Source organism: Diabrotica undecimpunctata, chromosome 7 (assembly GCF_040954645.1).
Source record: "Diabrotica undecimpunctata isolate CICGRU chromosome 7, icDiaUnde3, whole genome shotgun sequence".
Taxonomy (NCBI): Eukaryota; Metazoa; Arthropoda; class Insecta; order Coleoptera; family Chrysomelidae; genus Diabrotica; species Diabrotica undecimpunctata.
This window is the reverse complement of record NC_092809.1, coordinates 4,058,442-4,079,587: the sequence shown is the minus strand read 5'-3', so window position 1 is coordinate 4,079,587 and position 21,146 is coordinate 4,058,442. Positions and strand designations below refer to the sequence as shown.

At 32.3% G+C, this 21,146-nt stretch overlaps 2 protein-coding genes across 2 annotated transcripts in view; one reads left to right on the top strand and one right to left on the bottom strand.

Annotated features, from left to right (window-relative positions):
* Positions 1-20,789, bottom strand: part of LOC140444918 (facilitated trehalose transporter Tret1-like) — a 148,623-nt gene extending 127,834 nt beyond the window's left edge. The window contains exon 1 of the mRNA XM_072536614.1: positions 20,643-20,789. The gene's annotated coding sequence lies outside the window, so the exon portion shown is untranslated. The remainder of the gene's footprint in view (positions 1-20,642) is intronic.
* On the top strand, positions 3,069-3,524 carry LOC140446147 (uncharacterized). The gene has a single exon (XM_072538676.1). The coding sequence runs from the start codon at positions 3,069-3,071 to the stop codon at positions 3,522-3,524; it is 456 nt and encodes a 151-aa protein (XP_072394777.1).
* Positions 20,790-21,146: the final 357 nt, after the last annotated feature.

Sequence of the window (21,146 nt, the reverse complement as noted above, 5' to 3'; positions counted from 1 at the left end):
ACAATATGAAACCAAACATCCATAGAGAAGTTACAACAAAAGTGTGTTACCTTACAAAGACATGTAGCAGTCAATGATGTTAAAAATATGAAAAAGCTTACGAAACTGGACATTCAGAGTTAACGTTGTATAAAACAATTAATTGAAACTAGGTATAGTTTGCAATTTAACAAAATTAGCACAGCAAAAGAACATGTGATAAACATACATGTATAAAAAAGTTATTATAAAAACTTAAGTAAAAAACATTAAGGTTTATTTTAAAGTGTAAAGAACTAGAAAGATCATAAGAATGCACTTCCAACAAATTTATTTAATAAATTAGATTTTAATTTTAACTTTAGGTAACATTATAAGTTATTTAAGATTAATAGTAATAAGATAAAATGAAGTTACCAGTCTTTAGCTTACTGAGTCTCGCCGGTAAATGAATTTACAAGTTTAACACCCACGCAAACAACGTGAATAGAAGTGGCCTTGAGGTCAAAATGACATAAACAGCAAGGCAACCTACCAACCTCTATATAATAAGGCGGTATATTCAAAGAATGTGATAGTTGACAGCTTGTCGTTAAAAAACCAAACAATGAAAGGAAAAGGTGGTTAAGATCACCATTTACCCTACAGTGATTGATCTGTCAACAAAGAACAAAGCATGCGAAGTCAATCCAAAATATCATATATTATAATATTATGACGTCACTAGTTAGCCAGCTAACAGGTGAAGATTAATACAACTTCCACAGTCCAAAGGTTCAAACATTTAGGACCGTAATGAAAAAGATTCTATGAATCAATTTCAGTTTAAATTTTATCAAACAAGTTCATCAAAAAGAACAATTACTTAATTATGTAAAAGTGATATTGACAAATATTAATAAAATGTAAGTTAATAAATCTTAGTTAAGGAAGGAATAATTTAATTTATTTTATTTTTAATTAAATTTATTATATGAAAATGTAATAAAGAAACCCCAATGTGGGACAAAATTTAAGTAAACAACATATCAAGCCTAATTCTGTAAAATTAATGCAAATTTGACTCAAATTACTAATGTCGGTTCTCTTATTAAGGGTATTAGGATGTTTTAATATTGAACACATTTCTAAAAACTGTCTTTTAACGAGATTGCGTTTAGTGCCAAGAATTTTAACTTCATTAAAGTTTACTTCGTGCTTAGTGTTAATAGCATGTTGGGCAAGAGCACAAGTATGCTTAGATAAATTAATTAGCTGGCTAACTAGTGACGTCATAATATTATAATATATGATATTTTGGATATTCTCTGGAAGTCTTAATAAAATTCATGTTGTTTAACGAACCGCGTAACTGACTGAAGAATACTAATATCTGATTCTGATGACTGAAATTCTAGATCATTCAGAACTAGAGAATAAATTTTTTTTCATAAGACTAAAAATAAAAATTTTTTCCATATGGTACCAACTTAATTGGACTCTTATATACATATACTGAAAAAGCGATAAACGCTTGTAGTCAACGCTGATCATTAGATCGTTAGACTACAAACACAACTATATATTTGGGTGTGCAGCCGAAGATAGGACAAAGAAGTACTCTTTTTAAACTACCAAGCATTAGCAAATCTCTATTTGCATCATCAGGGTGCTACAATAAACAAAATTAGTACAAATTACAGAAGAAAAATTATTTTGTATCTTACACTAATTGAGGTTAGTTGTCATGATGTTTATGAAATGAAATGAACAACTCATCTGACTCCTACAAATATGGCGAAAACTAACCAAAAAATATAAAAATATTGCTTTTAAAAGCACTCTAATTGTGGGATCTTTGTACAAGTCATTGAAAGATAAAGTACAGGAAGCTGTACTTAAGTATTTTGATGCATTCTGTCGTAATAAATGCATTGCTGATTACTTCAAATTTAAAAATTTCCGCCAATGATGCCATAAAATTTAAAGCTTTGCACGTGTAAAAAATTAGGTTTCCTTCGACTTCAATGCACTAATAGCACACTCAAGTTTGTAGCTTTTCCTATTTTTCAGATATTTTATATTTACTAACTGTCCAAAATCGTGTATTATTTTCAAAATAGTCAAATAACGCCAAAACGGTAAGACTTAGACCGAATGTATGCTTAACAAATTATCTCGAGAATTCAATGAGAAATATAAAAATGCAATGAAAATCAAATAACGAAGTTGGGACTACTTCCGATATAAACAAAAATAGCACACATTGACAAATATTTTCATTTTAAAGTTCACTATCGAAATCCTATGCAACTAAATTTTTGGATCTCAAAACCATTTAGATTGGCAGATACGTCTAATAGGCCACACCGTGAGACATATCAATATCTCAGTTAAATTTTAAAGCAACTTACTTAAAATAATTTATGAATTTATTAAATTATCACATAAACGAGAAGTATAACAGGTAAGAGGCAATCTTTCGCATTAGAAACCAGGCAAAAAACCCGGTGATGAGTTTACCAATCTCCAAAGGATGCCGGTGATCAGTTTACTATATCTCCGAGGGTCTAATAATTTTATGAGGGGCTATATAGTGATGAGTTCGTACACGTCCGTAAAAACACGGCCAGGACAAAAAAACGCACCTCATTTAAATTTGCCGCTAATGTCCAATTTGAACCGATTTTAGTTACAAACGTTTGTCAACATTGTGCCGTATGTGTTGCTCCAAGTTTAAATCTAATTTAACACGTTGTTTAGAAACTATGAGGTAAATATAAATTAATATAATAATAAATTAATTTTGTTTCTACTAATTTCAGGTCAAGCCTTTCACAGAAGTTATTTTGTGGGAAGCTCCTGAACTTATTAATAATGGCGTTTGTGTACGTCAGACAGCAAAAGCTGTGAGATTTCATGAAGCGACACTACGGTAAAGGTTGAAAAAAGGAAATGGTGGCCAGTCGATTTAAAGCAGTTCTAACCAAGATCCAATAAAACGAAATAGTTTCGCATTGCAAAGAACTCGACAAACGATTTTATGGAATAACGCTGAAGTCAACAGTAAAAAAAATATAAGTTACCTCTCAACCGTATCTATAACGTGGATGAAACGGGCATTCAGACAGTCCCCAGTTGGAAAGAGAGATGTAGCAAAAGCTGTAGCTGCCGAGCAAGGACAAATAATTACGGCTGTTTGCTGTATGACTGCAACTAGTCACCATGTCCCTCCATGTTTCTTATTTGCTCGAAAACGAATGACTCTTTTTTTAATCAAAGACGGGCCCACTGCCTGCAACATGGCTATTACTGAGAGTGGTTACATGAACACTCTCACGTTTATCAATTACCTGGAGCATTTTAAAAAACATGCAAGTCTAACAGAGGAGAACCCCGTTCTTCTGATTTCAGATAATCATGTATCGCACACAAATCTTCAAGCAGTAACATTTGCAAAAGATAATTCCATCCATTTATTAAGTCTACCAACACATAGTAGCTATAAGACCCATCCACTCGATCAGGCATTCAAACCATTAAAAGCTTATTCCCTGAAAGTTTGACCAGTTTACATCCAGGACAGATTCTCTCCATTTTTCCGGTAGCTGGTCTCTTTTCCACAGTATTTGCAACCGTTACTGTAAATATAGCAAGAAAGGGGTTGCGGTCTACAGGAATCTACCCCCTAGATAAAAATATTTTTTCGGGCGTAGATTTTATGCCAGCGGAAGTAACAGAGCAAGATTTAGGTGAAGATTCAGACGATGAAGGTCATATTTTTATTAAGTTTCAGCAAGAAAAAGAAGAACTTGTTACTGATGCGATAGATCCCCAGCCGTCATAAAAATCAGAACAGTCAGTAATTTCACCTTCAGACAGTATTTCCTTCCCAAAAATTAAGATAAAAAGGAACCAGGAAAAGTTTGAAGTCAACCCTACTAACATCCTTACCTAATAAGGAGCGACTAAGAACAAGCAGAAAAGAAGGAAGCAAAAAAGAGAAGGAGAGGAAAGCATTACTGAAGAATCCAAAGATCAAATCTCAAAGTGCTAAAGTTTGTGCTGCCAAAAGGAAAGTTTTCGACAAATCGTCATGTGAGGAATCAGTAGCAATCTCCTATCAAGAAAGTATTGATTCTTGTTGACGTTCATTTTTCCGATAACGATGAAGAGCAAGACATTGATGTTGTACCAAATATTTTACCTAATGACTTTGTCGTAGTAAAGATTTTTGGAAAAAAATCATACACATTATGTCGCCAAAGTCTGCCAAGTAAATGATGATGGTTAATGAAGGCGTATTTTTTAAGCGACTGCCCACAACATTTCGTTCTCGTGAAACAACGAAAGATGCTTTTTTTCGAAAGGACGATATTGTTTAAAGCTTTCAAAGGCAATAAAAACCATCTCTTTCAGATTTTCAAATTCAGTAGGATTCTCTGACGACCTCGCCAAATAGAGTTCTCTTTTAGATTAACGTTTAGTAATTTACGTTACGGTTTTTTTCAATAAAGATTGGTTTCTTTTAAACGCCTACCATCTCTTTTATTTGGGGTTTTATACATTTTAGTTTTGGGTGAAAAATACGCACTTGCGTACTACTGTCCCATTTGTAGGGACAAGAGTAGGCAAATGAAGATTTTTAAAAACTTTTTTTTCATTTATTAGTAAACTTATAGAACTACTACCCTAGGTGAGGTTTAAGCCATATAGAAAACGTTCATTGACGAAAGAGAAGAAAAAAAATCTAGAATGTTCGAGATTTCATGGAAAAATCCTGAATTGTCTAGTAATTTCTGGCGTCAGAAAATGTATATAATCACAGAAAGTTGGAAGTTGAACAATAGTAGTATTTTTAACAGTTATCATTGTTAAAAAGTTGTAAACAAGGATGTTTTGAATGTTGTTGTGATGTTATACTTGTTTCCTATCCTCTTCAGTTTTTCTGATAAGCCCTTTACAATGGTATTGTTGTCATCTTTGAGTCTCTTCTTGTAAGTGGTTTTGGATTGTTTGTGGTGTGTTGTTTTCGTTAAACTTGTGGAATTCTTTGTTTATAAATGACAGTTGGTAGTCCTTTTTAGTCAAAACATTTGTTAGCAGATTTGGGCCTGGCAAGATATTCGGACCCTATCATGTAGGGATTTAATGATTCCTTTTTTAATGTTTACGTTATGGTTGGAGTGGTAATTTAAATATCTGTTTGGTGTGAGTTGGTTTTCTATAGACGCTAGTTGCATACCCTGTGTCTTCTTTTGTGATAAGCACGTCCAGAAAAGGTTTTTTCAGCATTCTTCATCGCACATATAAGTGCAGTGATTCCTCTTTCACCTTTATACTGCAAATAAATCCAGTGTTTCTTGAATGCCTGATTGAATAAATTGCTCGATTTGTTGGCTGTAGTAACCACGGTTTCACCACTGGTTACGTCATCGTGACCTTCTAGTGAAATATGAATTTCAGCTTATGTTTTTTATAGATAGATAAAATTTAAGCATTTTTCCATTCGTTAGGTATGAGAAAGACATTCTGCTATTTAGATAAGTAAAAAATGAGAGCTTCAGAAAGCTTTTGTGTTCCATATTTTATCAGTTTATATCATCCTTTTTACCTGCAATGTTTAATTTTGTTGGAATTGAGTAAAAATACATTATATATTTTCTTGATTTGTCAATAAATCTTATCAATTTTATCTACATAAATACTCATTTGTTCATACAAATTAAAAACTTCCCCTCGTACATAATAAGTACATTTAATTATCTACGCAGATTCTACTAGATATTTTTAAAATATTAAAAGTCATATTTTTAAGCATCTCAAGCGGCATTGATTAAAAAGATTCTACAAATTAATTTTTTAAACTATTTAAGTGAGTGTATTTTATTTTTAAACATATCTCTGGATTTACCCTACTACTTGACCTTAAGAAGATTAGATTATATATCTATTTAACTAAAAGTACGCGATGCAAATGAGAATCAGAAATTTTTACAATTAATTTTTGTCGCTTTTTGTAACATGAAACGTAATTATAAAATATTAACAAGTTAGAACATAATGTTAGAGGTAATGATATTGTACTTACAGGAGTAGGAAAGTAAAAGACATGGCAAGAAGGTGCAGGAAGAGGCAGAAACAATCTTAAGAAATAAAAATAACGAATCAATTATAGAAAGAGAGAACAAACTTATAAGATATGAAATAATGCATCGACAACCTAAAAAGATCTACGAATATCTACATAAGAACTTATTGGTTAACTTATGGTTCTTAAAATATTGCTTTTTTTTCAAACGTCACAAAAGTATTAATTTTGTGACGAGATTGAAAATATAAAAACGTTACTTCTACGACAAGACATAAAAGTGAACCACTTTTATACCTAGGCACAAAAATGTAAAAGTCAACAGCTCAAAAGCTTCGTAAACCGCAGTGGACTTGGTAGGCAACAATCCTTCGGTTATAGTCTTTGCAGTACTCAAAATATCCGAAGGAATAGTTTTCTGAATAGTTTTCGACAAGTTTCAGACCAATTAGAGATTATTGTTGTGCTCTGGCATTACTGTGCTCACACTTTAAAGAAATCTTTTATTATCTTCTTCTTTTTCTTGTTTAGATAGTCTATCGTTGCTTGTTCTTGTACCTCCTTTAACATCAAATTTGTTTTAAAGTTATATGCTTTCTCCTCGCATTAACGCATCAGTGTTTGCAGCCATCATCACAGTTGACGGTGAAAGATTTTTCGTCCTGTGCTTCTTAGATCACGTGTTTATAAGATTTTGTCATTTCTTTAATTATTTCTTCATGTGGTGAGTCAACATTGAGATTGACTTTTGAAATTCTCTTTTGTAAAGCTTCTCTAGATTCTGATGAATTTGTCATATCCTTGCAAATTTGAAGGGCAGCATCTAGTACAACTTGCACAGGTTGGTCATTGGATTCTTTGTTAACTTCTATTGGAAGAAGTGGGTTGTTGGGTCAATGTTCTTCCACGATTTAATCAGTGTAGTAGGCTTGACTTGCTGCCAGGCAAACGCAGCATCGATAATCACATCTTTGATGTTTTTAAAAATTAAAATGATGTCACCATTAGGTTAACTTACAATATCCACAAGGAGTTGTTTCTTGTAGAGTGCCTAGAGTGTTTTAATAAGTTCTAATCCATGGGCTGAATCAATGCAGTAGTATTTTTCGGTAAGGAAATTGCCTCGATATATTCATTGGCAGTTTCGATTTTTAATTCATTCTTATCAGAATGTTCTGGATCATTGTCTAACAAGAGAAGGGCTTCAACTGGCAGTTTCTTTTTTCTTAATTCATCTTTAGCTTGTGGAACAAAGCTGTTCTTGTACTAATCCAGAAAAACTTCTTTTGTCACCCAGGCACAACTTTGTCACATGTACGTAATTGGTAACTTCTCAATTTTAACATTTTTGAAGGCACGAGGTTTTTGGACGTACCCACGATTATCAATTTCAATTTGTGGGATCCTACCTCCTCCTACCGCATTCACTCATACCATGATAGTGAGACGTTCTTTCTGAAGTTTTCTACCAAAAACTTTATTTTCGTCTGAAGTGAGAAATGTCTTTATTGGAAGTTGCCGCCAATTTAGATCGGTTTCAGCAGCGTTATAAAGTTGTTAAGAAATTAGGTGTAATTCGCTAATCTTTTTGCTCAAATTCTGACTAAACTCAGGTATCTTAGTCTCATCTGCATTCAACTTCTCTCCACTCATCTGCAAAATCGTATTCCGTACCGGTTTTTGAAGTTTTCGAGCCAACCTTGACTAGCACGAAAATTAGTTTTCTTTATTAACTGAGTTGTACTGAGTTTTATTTTTTAAAATGTCATCTGAAATAGGAGTTTGTCTGATTCGTTGTTGCTTAAACTAGATGTGCAGGGCTCCCTCAACATCAGAAAATTCACTCATTTTAAGGGTTTTTCTGTCCTTAGAATAATTCTCTACAGATTTTATAAATTTTTCGATTTTGTCTTTGTTTTTTATAATGTCACACACTGTAGCTCATCTAATATCATAGAATCTAGATATTGCAGTCGGAGTTTAACCACACTCGCATCTTTTAATAATATTCTATTTATCTTTTAGAGTCAGCGTTTTGTGCTTTCGTTTTAAACTTGTGCTCGCCATTGAACTGAACTTTCTAAATGAATTAAATAAAAGTTTGGCACTACGTATTACTGTATCTAAAAACCTTATCGAACCAAACTGCTCACGGAAAACACACGAAAGGAAGCATCCAGTAGGTTGATGTTAAACGTCTGGCAAAATATCCTGACAAAACATTGCTAGGATATTTTAGGTGAAACATAATTACAAAACAATCTTTTGTTTTGTAAGTAAAACATTAAAATATTTCGAGAAACAGCAAATATAAGTTAAGTCGATTCAAAATATTCAACAGTTTAAAAAAAAAAGATGAAAGGAATCCCTGGAAAAACTGGTCAGATAGTATTAAAAAAACTCAAAAATTATTAACAGAAAACGAAGAATTTTAAAAGAAGGAAAAATTATTTTTAATTTTAAATGGAGGTTGAACATATAAATATGTTTTGAGTGACATGCATTAAACAAAACTGATATTTTCCTTTTATCTAAGATGTGTTGATAAAAATTAGGTTAAAGCATTTTTGTTTCAATTATCCATTTTTTTGTATATTCTATTTTATTTTTAAATTTATAATCGGCAGTTACTAGTTCTTAAGCTCTTCTTCTTCTTCTAATGGCGCTACAACCCTTTGTGAAAGTTAGCCTTTTTAACAATGTTCTTCCATTCTGCCCTGTCGGATAATTTCCTTCGCCACTGATTGAAGTTTTTGGTGCAAAAAAGTGGTTTGTGAAAATTGATATGCTTACTTTCAAGCTTTTTTGTATAGTAAAAGGCTTTTTTTTATAAAATCATCATGCTACTTAAGCTCTTTTTTTTCTTTGTGCTTTTAAATCCGAACTCTAATGATAACTAACCTTAGCAGCGAAGATGGCACCTGCAGAAGAAGAATATTAAGTGTAACAATAAAACACTGAAAACTTTGTTTTCAAAAACTTCCACAAAATTTATTATAAACTCTTATCACTACACCTGTTTCGGCTGATTGCCTTTCTCAAGTGATCTATTTTTGGCATGTGTTTACACTTTATAGTCTTTAATTAAATAGGTTGAGGAGGGGAGAACTGTTTGTCCCAAGTTGGTCATTCAGAATTATATTTGTGTTTTTTAATTTGTTAATTTTTATAGATTCTAACAAAGATAGCTTAAGGCCTTTATTTTAAATGTGAAGAATTTTAAATTCGTCATTAAAAGAATGATTATGATCTAGAAGATGAAGTGCGTATGTAGAATCTGTTTTTCTATTATTGAAAGCCCTTTTATGTTCTGCCATACGTTTGTTAAAAGTTCTACCAGTTTGACCGATGTAAGTTTTTGGGCAGTCGCCACATTTAAGTTTGTATACACCACTGTGTAAGTGCTTTTTATTTTGGCTCTTGTTGTTTTTAATATATTTGCCTAAGTTTTTATTTGTTCTGAAAGCTGGTGTTATTCCTTTCTTTTTTATGTGTTTGGTTATTTTTGTTGATATTTTGCCTGTATATGTAATCGAGCAGAAGGTACTGGGATTTTTCTCCGGTGGTGGAAATACTAATTTCAGGGAATTGTTGTGTAGTTTTTGATTTAAAATTCTATTAATTGTTTGTTCGTTGTATTCATTGTTTACTGCTATTTGCTTAATGATATTAAATTCTGTTTCGAAGTTGTATTTTAACATCGGAATTTCTGGTAATTTATGTAACATATCATGATAGGCTGCCAGTTTATGTTGTGTGGGATGGGATGATGAATTGTGTATAGTCGTGTCAGTATGGGTAGGTTTATGAAATATAGAGAAGTCATGTTAGTTTTAAGTCAGGTAATTTTTAAATCTAAAAAATTTATGGATTGATTTTGTTCTGTTTCTATTGTAAATTCAATATGACTATGGAGTGAATTAATATATAATAAAAATTGGTCGAGTTGGCTGTTAGTTCCTGTGAAACATACCAGTACGTCTTCTACGTATCTCCACCAATATAAAAACTGTTTGAATATGGGATGTTTTAACGGTCGAATCTATTAATTATTTAGAAGAATATTAAGACGTTAAAAAAGAACAGCAAAAAATTTTTTGAGCATCTATTATGAATAACAACTGATATGTTATGAAAATATCCGTATTACCCAGATCTATATAATTACTTTGTATAAGTTAAAAAATATTTTATCAAATTACGTGCAAAGAATAAAAAAATTGCGACGACATCTTTTTAGGGATTTTTTGTTATTTTCTATCAAATAATTAATCATATCGAATAATCATGTCTGTCGATGATATGCTTAAGATATACTTCAAAAGAATTATCTATATCACTAGCAGAAAAACAAGCATGTTGATAATAATCTCTAAAAATATTTCCTATATTTTTATCGATAAGGTTAAAAGGTTTAACACGAATTTTGTGAGTAACTCATATTTATTAAGTCAAGTAAGTTGCTTACATTAGCAATAAATCCTTTAGTTTTATCCGCTAAGAACAACATATTGTTGAAAATCTTTTAATTCAAGCTACAGCTTCCCATTGTTCTGTGATAGTATCCACTTAAGATATAAGCTGGTTATTTAACCCTGGAAGATTTTTTAACATAAACCGCACACGTGGGTATCAGATACCCAATTATTTTTGTAAAGAAATAAAAAAAGTAAATATTTCATGATTTCCAGAGACTCTCTAATCAATGTTGAATACACAATAATAATCACATCAATCATTTTATTTTTCCTTTTTTAATTGTAGCAATACAGAAAAAAAGATATTAAAAATGTTTAAAAATAATTAAAAACCTTTTTTTTTAATAAAAAAAAATAATTCAAAATATTTCACTTTAGTTTAACTATAAAATGGTATTTCTAACTAAAAGTTAAGAGCTTTTGGTTATAAAACTCATATTCATTCTTAGCCAGGTATTACAATTTTACTCAATTTGATGACCACATTCCCAACACATTTTAGCTCTGTGCTCCATGCAGTATGCTCTATGGCAAGTAGAGCATACATGGTTTTTCTATCTTTTTCATTGCAAAAATAGCACCTAGTTTGTAACCTAAAGCACAATTTTTTTTGCCTGAGCAATTTCTGTGAAGAAGGTATTTAAAATCTCTTTCACATTAAAGCCATTCCCAAAGATTTCAAACATGATTTTCTATTATTAGATGTATTTTCTTTCCAATGTGGACGTGCGAGAGCAAACAGCACCATTGCATTTATATCACTTACATCAAGCATGTTGAAAAAAATGCGGAACACAAGGCGGCATTACTACATTTATAGATTTTAATAAAACTGAAAAAGTTTACATGTAGTATAACGATCAGTCCTCATCAGGTAAATAGATTCTTTCAATTCGAGAGCTCAGGGCTAAAAGGCGGCGGGCGAACTTTCGACACCAAATTGTCTTTGTACCTGGGGTAATCGAAGGGTCAAATTTTATTATAGGAAATTTCAACACCGCGGCGTAAAGCAGGTAGGTAGGTAATTAGCGTCGATGGACATTTGCACCCAAGCAGGACAAGCGGGTTTTCCCAATATTTATTGTCACGGCGGGGGGCGTGGCACTTGTGTACTTGTGACTAAATTATTTCAGTTGTAATTTATTTCTTGTTTGACGTTGACTTGTGCACGTAACGGATATTTGAAAAAGGTGTTTGATAAAAAGTTTCCGTGGTCGAGATTTATTAGTGGTGGAGCATCATTCGTTCTCGAAACAGAAAGTGTTAAAAAGCGGCGAGATATTTTGGCGCTGCATCCAAAGAAACACTAAGTGTTCCGCAAAAGTGTTTACAATAGGCTGTGAGGACCTCACCATCACAAGAAGTGATTTGGTACATAATCATGAAGCCGATCCAAAAAAGCTTGAAGTAAAGATGGTAACCAATGCATGTAAAAGAAAAGCCCAAGAGGACATATCGGAAAAGCCTGCCAAAATTACAAGAACTGCTGTTGCTGAGTGTGATGCCAATTTGCTGACGGTTCCTGACATAGCTAGCATAAGAAAGAACATTTACAACTGTCGTCGTAAACTGTTACCAGGTCCGTTACCAAGAAGCATATCAGAAGTCCATAAAGCGGTTAGTAATTATTCTCCTAAAACCTGTCGCAATGAGAGTTTTTTGTTTTTAAATCATCCTGAATTAAATGTAATTGTATTTTCATGCAAGACAAATATTCGTTTGTTGTGTAAATTTAAAATTTTGTATATGGATGGTACATTTTCATACAGTACCAAATATTTTCTACAATTATTTACTATACATGGCTTGGAAAATGGACATTATGTTCCTTTAGCATACTGTTTGTTAAAGGACAAATTGTCAATGACATACAAAAATTTATTTTCTTTATTAAGGTCTAAGATTTTTGAAACATTTCAATTATCATTAGAGCCAACTGAAATATTTGTGGACTTTGAAAAAGCAATTCACTGTGCTTTATTGTATATATGGCCCAATGCAAAAATTAGTGGATGCAGTTTTCACTTACACCAAAACTGGTTTAAAAAAATTCAATCTTTGGGTTTGGTACAAGAATATAAGGATACAAATTCAGAAATTGGAAAATGGTTAAGGCATACGTTTGGTTTAACTTATTTAAATCCAGCAGAAGTTGAAGAATGCTTTCTTTATGATTTAATGTCATATAAACCTATAAACGCAACACTTGATATATATGCAGATTATTTACTGGAAAATTACATTTTCGATAGCGCTCTATTTCCACCACACATATGGTCTAATCAGAATCCGTCTATTGCGAGGACCACAAATGCCTGTGAATCCTTTCATTCGAGATTTAATTCTTCTTTTTATTGAACACATCCTTCTATTTTTATTTTTATTGAAAAGTTAAGAGAATTTCAAGTAGACACTTATGTCAAAATAAATAGTTTACATATACCAGCAAAAATCAAAGATACTACTGTTAGCGTTAAATTGGCATTTTTTGAGAAAATGATGGATAAACTACGATCCCAACAAATACGTAGGTTAGATTTTATAAAAGCTGTATCTTATCATTCCTATAATAGCAAATAAATCATTGTATACAAGTATATTAACGGTAAAATGTACAAAAATTAGGTATCTACTAGTTGTATTATATTTAGATATTATTACAGTTATAAAGAAATAAAATGCACATTACTTTTATTAACATAAATAAATTAATTAATTATGGTATTTTATTTATGTCGCAGCTATATTTATTTGGTGTCGAATATACCTGTAAGATAAAAACGAGAATTGGAGCTGGTGTCGAAAATTGCCATTAAATTTTAGTCGCTACCTGCTTAGTGTCGAAATTTCCTACGCCCGGAAGTGCAATTTGTTTTCTCTTAACATTATTATCCACATAACATAATCAGAAATTATATAAATTATATTCTATAGTAAATAGAGATTAAGAATGGTGTCAACAGAATAACAACACATCCTTGTGCAAATATTTGTACTACTCAAGATTCCTAATTTCACAGTTCTCTAGTTCTAGATTATTTCAATCTGCTTTTCCCTAGATTTTCGGTTTTTTTTTTATATTTATGTCAAACACCAAGCCTTATATTCTTCATCCAACTTTCTGATGATATATCTTAGATCACCCTCATCCTCAGTCATAAATTTATTATTACTAATATTTTTTTACTTAACCTTTGGATCATTGCCTAATGGTTTTCTATTAATATCCGAGATTAAAATCTCGGAACATGATTCCAATTTATATTGTTAAATATTGGCCACAATATTAAAAAAAAATTGAATATCTACTTCAACTTAGAAATTATCTCTGATAGTAAAAGGTTCCTTTTGAATTTAAATTCTTATTATAGCAGCTGAGAGATAACTAACAAATTTTGATAAATATAAATATTTTTTATTAAATAAAAGATTCAAAAATATAAGAACGTGATTGAATTTTAAACGAATTAGTATAATCAACGCTTAAAATAACTGATTCCGAGCCGGATAACGATATCGATCTTGGATCGAAATCATTATCCGAAATCTTGTGGCCGATCATTTGTCATGTTTTATGTGTTTCTTTAGCGCGAACTCGAGTTTGAAAATGTTCCTACATATTACAAATTTCCTATTAAATACTAGTATTAATACTATTATTCGTCGGTTTTTTGTATCAGCCTCAGGTTGCAATATAAATTGTTAACTCCGAAATCAGTCGCACAATAAAAACGAATTGTGAATTTTGGACCATTATTCCCTTTTCTTTTTAATGGCGCTACTGCCCAAATTAAACCTTAACCTCTTCCAAACTCTGCCACCAAGATTACGGATCCCTGATATTCACCAAGTTCTCACTTGGTGAAGATCAGTTTCTTCTGCCACTTCATCATCCCACTTTTTCCGTGACCTTCCTTTTGGTCTAGCGCCCTGAATTTTACTATCTAGGACTCTTTTTGTCAATCTTTCGGTCTTTGCTCTTACTACATGACCAGCCCATCGAATTGGTAGAGCTCATGGTTATACCTGGATCTCCAAACTTCGTTTTTGTTAATAGATATAAATTCTAGCTTTCGTTTTATGTCTTCTGTCTGATGTGACAATAATTTTGTAGACCCTTATTTTCGACTTCCAATGTGTATTTTTGGAGCGGAACACATGGACGAGTGAAAAGTTTTTTGTTTCCCTTTACTATTCTTATTTAAACTTTTGGTTCTTCTGTTCCATCCGTGTATAATGTAACTCCCAGATATGTAATTGTTGGAGTCGATTGTTTAGTATGTAAGTAAAAACTTGGTACGCTGTGCACAAGATGGTTGTGTCGCGATAATTTTCGCATTTTAGTTTATCCCCTTTGTTGTCCCTAGATTATACACATGATCCCTTTTCATCGTCATTTCAAATCTTTTCATAAGTATATGCATTTATCCTATTAGTTGTTGGAGCCTTGTTATTCTTTTGTGCTCGTATTGCTTGTTTTACCTCTTCTATTGTCGAGGGTTTTATATTTTCAATATTTCCCTCAATTTGATTCATGTCCATATGCTCTTCATTTTCTTGCGACCTAAGAATAGTTTGTAAATAGGTTTTCCAGACAAATTTTATTTATCTGGATCACTGGTTATTTTCCCTTCTTGATTTCTGCATACATTTGTTTCATCTTTCTTTTAAATTGCGTAGATATCTATACGCTTTTCTTATATCCTTGCTTTGGAGATTTTTTCCATTTTCTGTATATTATCGTTTTCATATTTTGTTTTCTTTGTATCCATTTGATGAAACCTCCAGGTGTGGATTTCTTTCGCCCGCTAAAAATGGCCTGGCAAAAAATGTTGTCAGATTGGAAAAGTAATGAAAATGTCATCCGGATCACTAATATACAAAAGCAACACTTTCATATATTTTTGTCTAAGGTGACGGACTTGTTTATTGTACAAGTCAAATCTAATTTAGAGGAGAGGTTTCGAAAATATGGAATATTTCCCCTAAATGTTGGGGAAGTGCTTAGCCGAATATCGTGAAAATGCGACCCAGCTGTTGTGCTATTGAAGTAAATAAAGCCATTGAAGCAAAAAGATCAGATTTGCCAAAAAGCATTAACCACCGCAGGAATAATATAAATATTCCAGCTAGAAAAAGTGTTTAATCCATCAACAATGCTGATATTATGAAAGAAACTACATCCTCTGGCATGAATAATAATGAAATTTCTGAGCAAATAATAACTACTCACTAGTTTATATTATTGAGTACATATTATTAACTGTGGTACGTTATTTTGTTTATAAATACTGGTGGGTCTTTTAGGTTGTCTACGAATACAATCAATCTTTTTTGATTCATAGAATTGGATTCAAAGTTAAAGGATTAACCCGAGTGCATTTCCTTTCTTGGATATCACGCCCTCGGCTACGTCCATGATGCCCTGCCTATTAACCAAAACCCCCTAAAGCCACACACGTGCGGCTAGTCTTATTTAGACCGTGCGAAACGGTCCTTTAGACGTGTCACGTCTAAAGGTAGACCTTTAGACGTGTCGACCGTTGTCCAGGATCTCTTTCCTCTTTATTATTTTAGTTTTTTTTCCCCAGGATTTCTTTGTATTCATTTTCTGCTCTTCCCGCCACTTCTATTATGTTATTCGCTCTAAGCTTCTCTCGTTCGTGAACCTTTTGCAATCAGACACAGAGTGTTTTGCCGTGTCGTTAATCCCGTAGTTGCCGTCTTCTTGCTTTCCTGTATTTACCAGGTAGGATCTGAAAAAGCCGTACTCCATGAGGAGCTGTGTAAAGAAGTAGTTAATCTCCCTATGGCAGTGTCCTACACAGTCCCTTACATTTGTTATGAGTGTTCTTGTCTATTCAGCGTTATGTTCATTTTCTCACTCTTCGTACCATTTTGCGTTGGCCTTCTCTCTCTCGTTTCCACTCATGCCGTACGTGATTGTACTCCTTCTCTCACTAGTAGGTGAATTGGTGGCACCTCTGTAATCACTTTTAAGCCAACTGTCAAAGTCGTCTATGTACAACCCTCTGCTTGCCTATCTCTAAGCTTTTCCAGAATTCCTCTGTATTTTTGTTCACGCGTTACCTGCTGCTACACTGCTGCTGCGTATAGAATGGTGAAGTGGACCACTTTCGTGAGAATTCTCCTTCTACCTATTCTCGTATGTTTGACATGGTCTTTGTTAGTACTGCTGCTTTTTAATCGGCTTTTTTCGCAGCATATATTACGTGTTTACTTTGTTTGATCTCCAGTATTACGTGCCAATATTTGACTTTTTTGAAAGGTAGGATACTTTCTCTTACCAATATGGAGATATGCTTTCTCACTCTTGGACCCATAAAGATTATATTCTCTGTATTCAGGATGGTTAGCGTCAGATCGATTGATTTGTTTAGAGCAAAAAATTCAAAAATAGCTATTATGATTGCCATCCTCGTAGAGAGACGGCACTTTGAGAAGGAGAATTTTATATACTTCTCCCCAGATGATATTTTCCAGGTTTTCGCATAGTTATTTCCAATACCTTTTCTTTTCATTATTTATTTCTCTAGTTAGTCCTTTATTTAAGGCTTTCGGCCTGTCGGCCTCCTCTTCTACTATTCGGCTCTTTCTCCTGTCTGATGACAATGGTGTCATACGCATATCGAATATTGTAACGATACTGGTTTAGTAGTAAGTTCAGTAGAATGCTTTTTCCAATTAGTAGTAGAGTTGAAGATTTGAGGATTCAAAATACAGCCTTGAATCATTCTACGGATGACTTTTACATATTAGGTGTGTTCATCTTAAAGTCAGAGATTTGCATTTTGATTTCGGTAGAAATTTCCAATAATTATTCTCAGAGATAGTATTCTTTATTATTTGTAACAACTTCGTTTACTTTCTTGCTTTCTTGTAATTAATCTTAAATGAGAACAGCCTCTCTCTCTCATACCGATAAAATTTATAAACCCAATAGGAACTATAATAATAACATTCCTGAACGTAGTATAGAAATATCATTTTTATAGTGCACTTGAGATGTATCATATCTTTTGAGAAATATTACTGCATCTCCAAAACTGAACGATAAAATAGATAATTAGATCAATTATCCTAATTATTAGATTACAAAGAAGAAAGACTAGATTGTTGCAAATATATCAAAATCTAACGAAATAATAAACAAATAATCTCCAGTATAAAATTTATTTTACGTTTTAAAATTATTTTAATTACGAAATATAAAAAATTTGTTCCCAATTACAATATTACGGTATCATTGCAATAAATTAATCATTTACGTAACATTCAAATAATCTAATAATTAGGATATAAAACAAAGATCGGACTTAATATTGATTTGTATATTTTTTTAGTAATATTAGTCGATAATTTTTAGTTTTTTTTTATTCAAAACATTCAACAAATATACTCTTACATATATACAAATATTCAACTCGTCCAGAAAAAAAAACTGTCCATAAAGGGTTGCCGGTGGTCATGATTTTTTGCTTACACTAAGACTAAGGCTCACATATCAGACGTTCTTGTTTTCTCAATAACTCTCACGTTCAGATAGCCGTCACCCTTTACATATTGTTTTTTTTTATCTGGACGAGTTATAACTACATCTTATTTCACAGAACCTTTTTTGCTTTTCAGATTTAATGCTGCTCCAGTTACTTTAATATCAATAATATTTAAAAATGTCTCTGGAAGATGATAAAAAAAATGTGTGACATTTTCTTTCACAAAACTGAATGAGGGGCGAAGTGCGAGATGCTCTTTATGCTCGCTGTGCCGGTGTAGTTTCCAAGAAGGAGGGGTTCTGAAATGAGTAGAGGCTCTTCAGTACTTCTTAGATAACACACTCAGAAGGGGTAGTTCTCAACCTCAAAACGGCGTGTCCAAATGGCTAATAGAAAACGTCCTACAGCAGCGGTCGGGGAACCGGGGTAAATTACCCCAAATAGGGTAAAAATGCAATTTTTGGGGGTAAAAATGAAACTTTTGTGAGTAAAAAGTATATATTTTTAATTTTCGGCTTTCGTAAAAAAAAATAATCCAAATATTGAAGTTATTCACTGTATGATCCATCGACAGGCCCTTATGGTCAAATATTTAGAACCTACACTGAAAGCCGTCATGCATGATGTCATCAAGATTGTAAATTTTATCAAGGGACATGCACTAAACACGCGGCTATTTCGTGAATTATGTCAGGACGGTGAAGCTGAAGCTGAATATAATGGACCTATTTTATTGTACAAAAGTAAGGTGGTTCTCTCGCGGAAATGTACTAAATCGAGTATGGACTCTTAAAACTGAGGTCGAAATTTTTATGGTTGATCAAAAAAATATTCTAGCAGATAAGTTTAAAAACTCTTCCTGGGTTGCACAATTCGCATATTTAGCGGACATTTTTGAGAGTATAAATAAATTAAACAAAGAATTGCAGGAAAGAATATTAATATCATTTCAGCGAGAGAAATAGGATTTGGATTAAAGCTGCAATATTGGAGACAGAAAGTAGAACAGAACAAGATAGTTTATTTTTCAAAGTTAGCTTTGTTTTTGGAAGATTGCGAAAATATTACTTTTGCTGACATCGAGCATAAAATTCTAAGACATCTTATCAAACTCAGAAAGCGGTTTTCAGATTACTTTCCAGATCTTGATACACGTACTGTCAGTTGGAATGCAGATCCTTTTAAATGCCAAATTGCTATGCTATCAGAATAACCTTTTGGTTTGGCAAAAGCAATTCTTGAACTTTGATCCAATTCTGAAGCACGTATTCAATTTAAATAAACCAAATTTGTCGTCTTTTTGATTGTCAAAAGCTGCAAAGGCTTTCACAGTTGCATATGAAGAGGCGGTTAAAAAAATGTTTTTTATGCCATTTGGAAGAACATTAACATTAACATTTGGAAAGAACAGAAATCGATTAAACGCCGAAAACTGTATTCAAAATCGCTCTTACATCAAAAAGTCCCAATTTTGAAGCAATTGTATCGAACATGAAACAACATCATTTTTCCAAAACGCGAAGAAGAATTTTTTCAATTATTCTTTTTTTTTCTAATTTTTGTTTGTATCACCATTATTATTATTACCTATAATTTGTTACAGTAACGGAATTTGTCAACCCTCAATTGTACCCCAATGGGTTTCAATTTGTTATATACAGTTGTGGAAAAAAAATCGCCCCCACAGAAAATATAAGTAAATGATAATTTTCTGTTATTTTGTAATTCATATGATATTTTTCTTGTATTATTAGAGTCTAATAATATCAGAAAAATATCATATGATTTAAAAAATAACAAGAAATTATCATTTACTTATATTTTCTGTGGGGACGAATTTTTTTTCCTCAACTGAATATACATAAATATATTACTATTATTACCGTTATGTATTACTAGGTATTACATTGATAAATTGAATAAATAATGTGTAACTTAAATTTTTAGTTATTGTTTTCTTTTCAAAACTATCATGAGGGCTATAATACGAAAGATGCTAAAAAGAGGCGATTTCGTTTTTTTTTTCTTCGCCATGTGGTAATAAAACGTAAACAAAAATATTTTGGGGTAATGATTAAAACAGTTCCCCAACCGCTGTCCTACAGATATGTGGGACAGGGGTTAATAAGGCTTTGCCAAATGAACATTTGCGGATCAACTGAGAGCATGGCATAGGGCAGCAACTACGTCATTACAGGATCGGAGCGGTAGAGAAAAATCTCTTTACCGGTCTGATACTGAATAATCACAGGCGGTAATGATGATTTAACCGGTTGTGATACTGCGAAGTAACCGAACGATTACCGGTAAAAGTAATCTCCCATTTGTTGATCAACAGCTACGGGCGGAAGAACTGACATGTGGTAGGGCGCTTCATTGCCCTGGAGCTGAGTTAGTTATTTATTTTTTAGACAGTCAAATAACAGAAATTGTCAGGGAACTAACGAAAATAAAAATAAAAAATAAAAGTGTAAACCCTGAACACTTGTACTTATTAAAATTTTGCCATTTTTAACTTATAGTCCAAACGTCTTGGTGATTTTATTACACTATGCCACCAATAAATTTAAAAAATATTATTGCCTTATGTGACTATACCTTTATAGAAGAAATTCAATCTGCTGCTATAATTCTAACAATTCCGACATTCTTCATAATTTGCACATTTTTTTAACAAATCACCATTATCACAAATAATAGTTCACAAAGCACAATTTCACTAAACTTAACGTGACCGTGGTAAGAAAATCTAGTAATAACTAAATAAAAATCTATGGATTCTTGGAAATCCGTCAATAATTGTGGAGGTACGTGATATGTTGAAAAGATAGAAACATTTTTTATAAACAAATTTGCAGTTTGTTTAATGTTTTGATTTGATATGGTTAATCAAATAAATATCAAGGAGTAAGAACACATAATTTAAATACGCTTATGAATGTCAAGATTTTTCGTTGAACTTACAATATTGTTTTGTAAATGTAATAGTTGAAATACCTCTTATCTAACTTTTAACAACATTTGTTAATAAATTTATAAAGAAATTAATGAAATTGAATTTTAATCTACGCAAATACCTAACAGTTAGAAAATATAACCTAA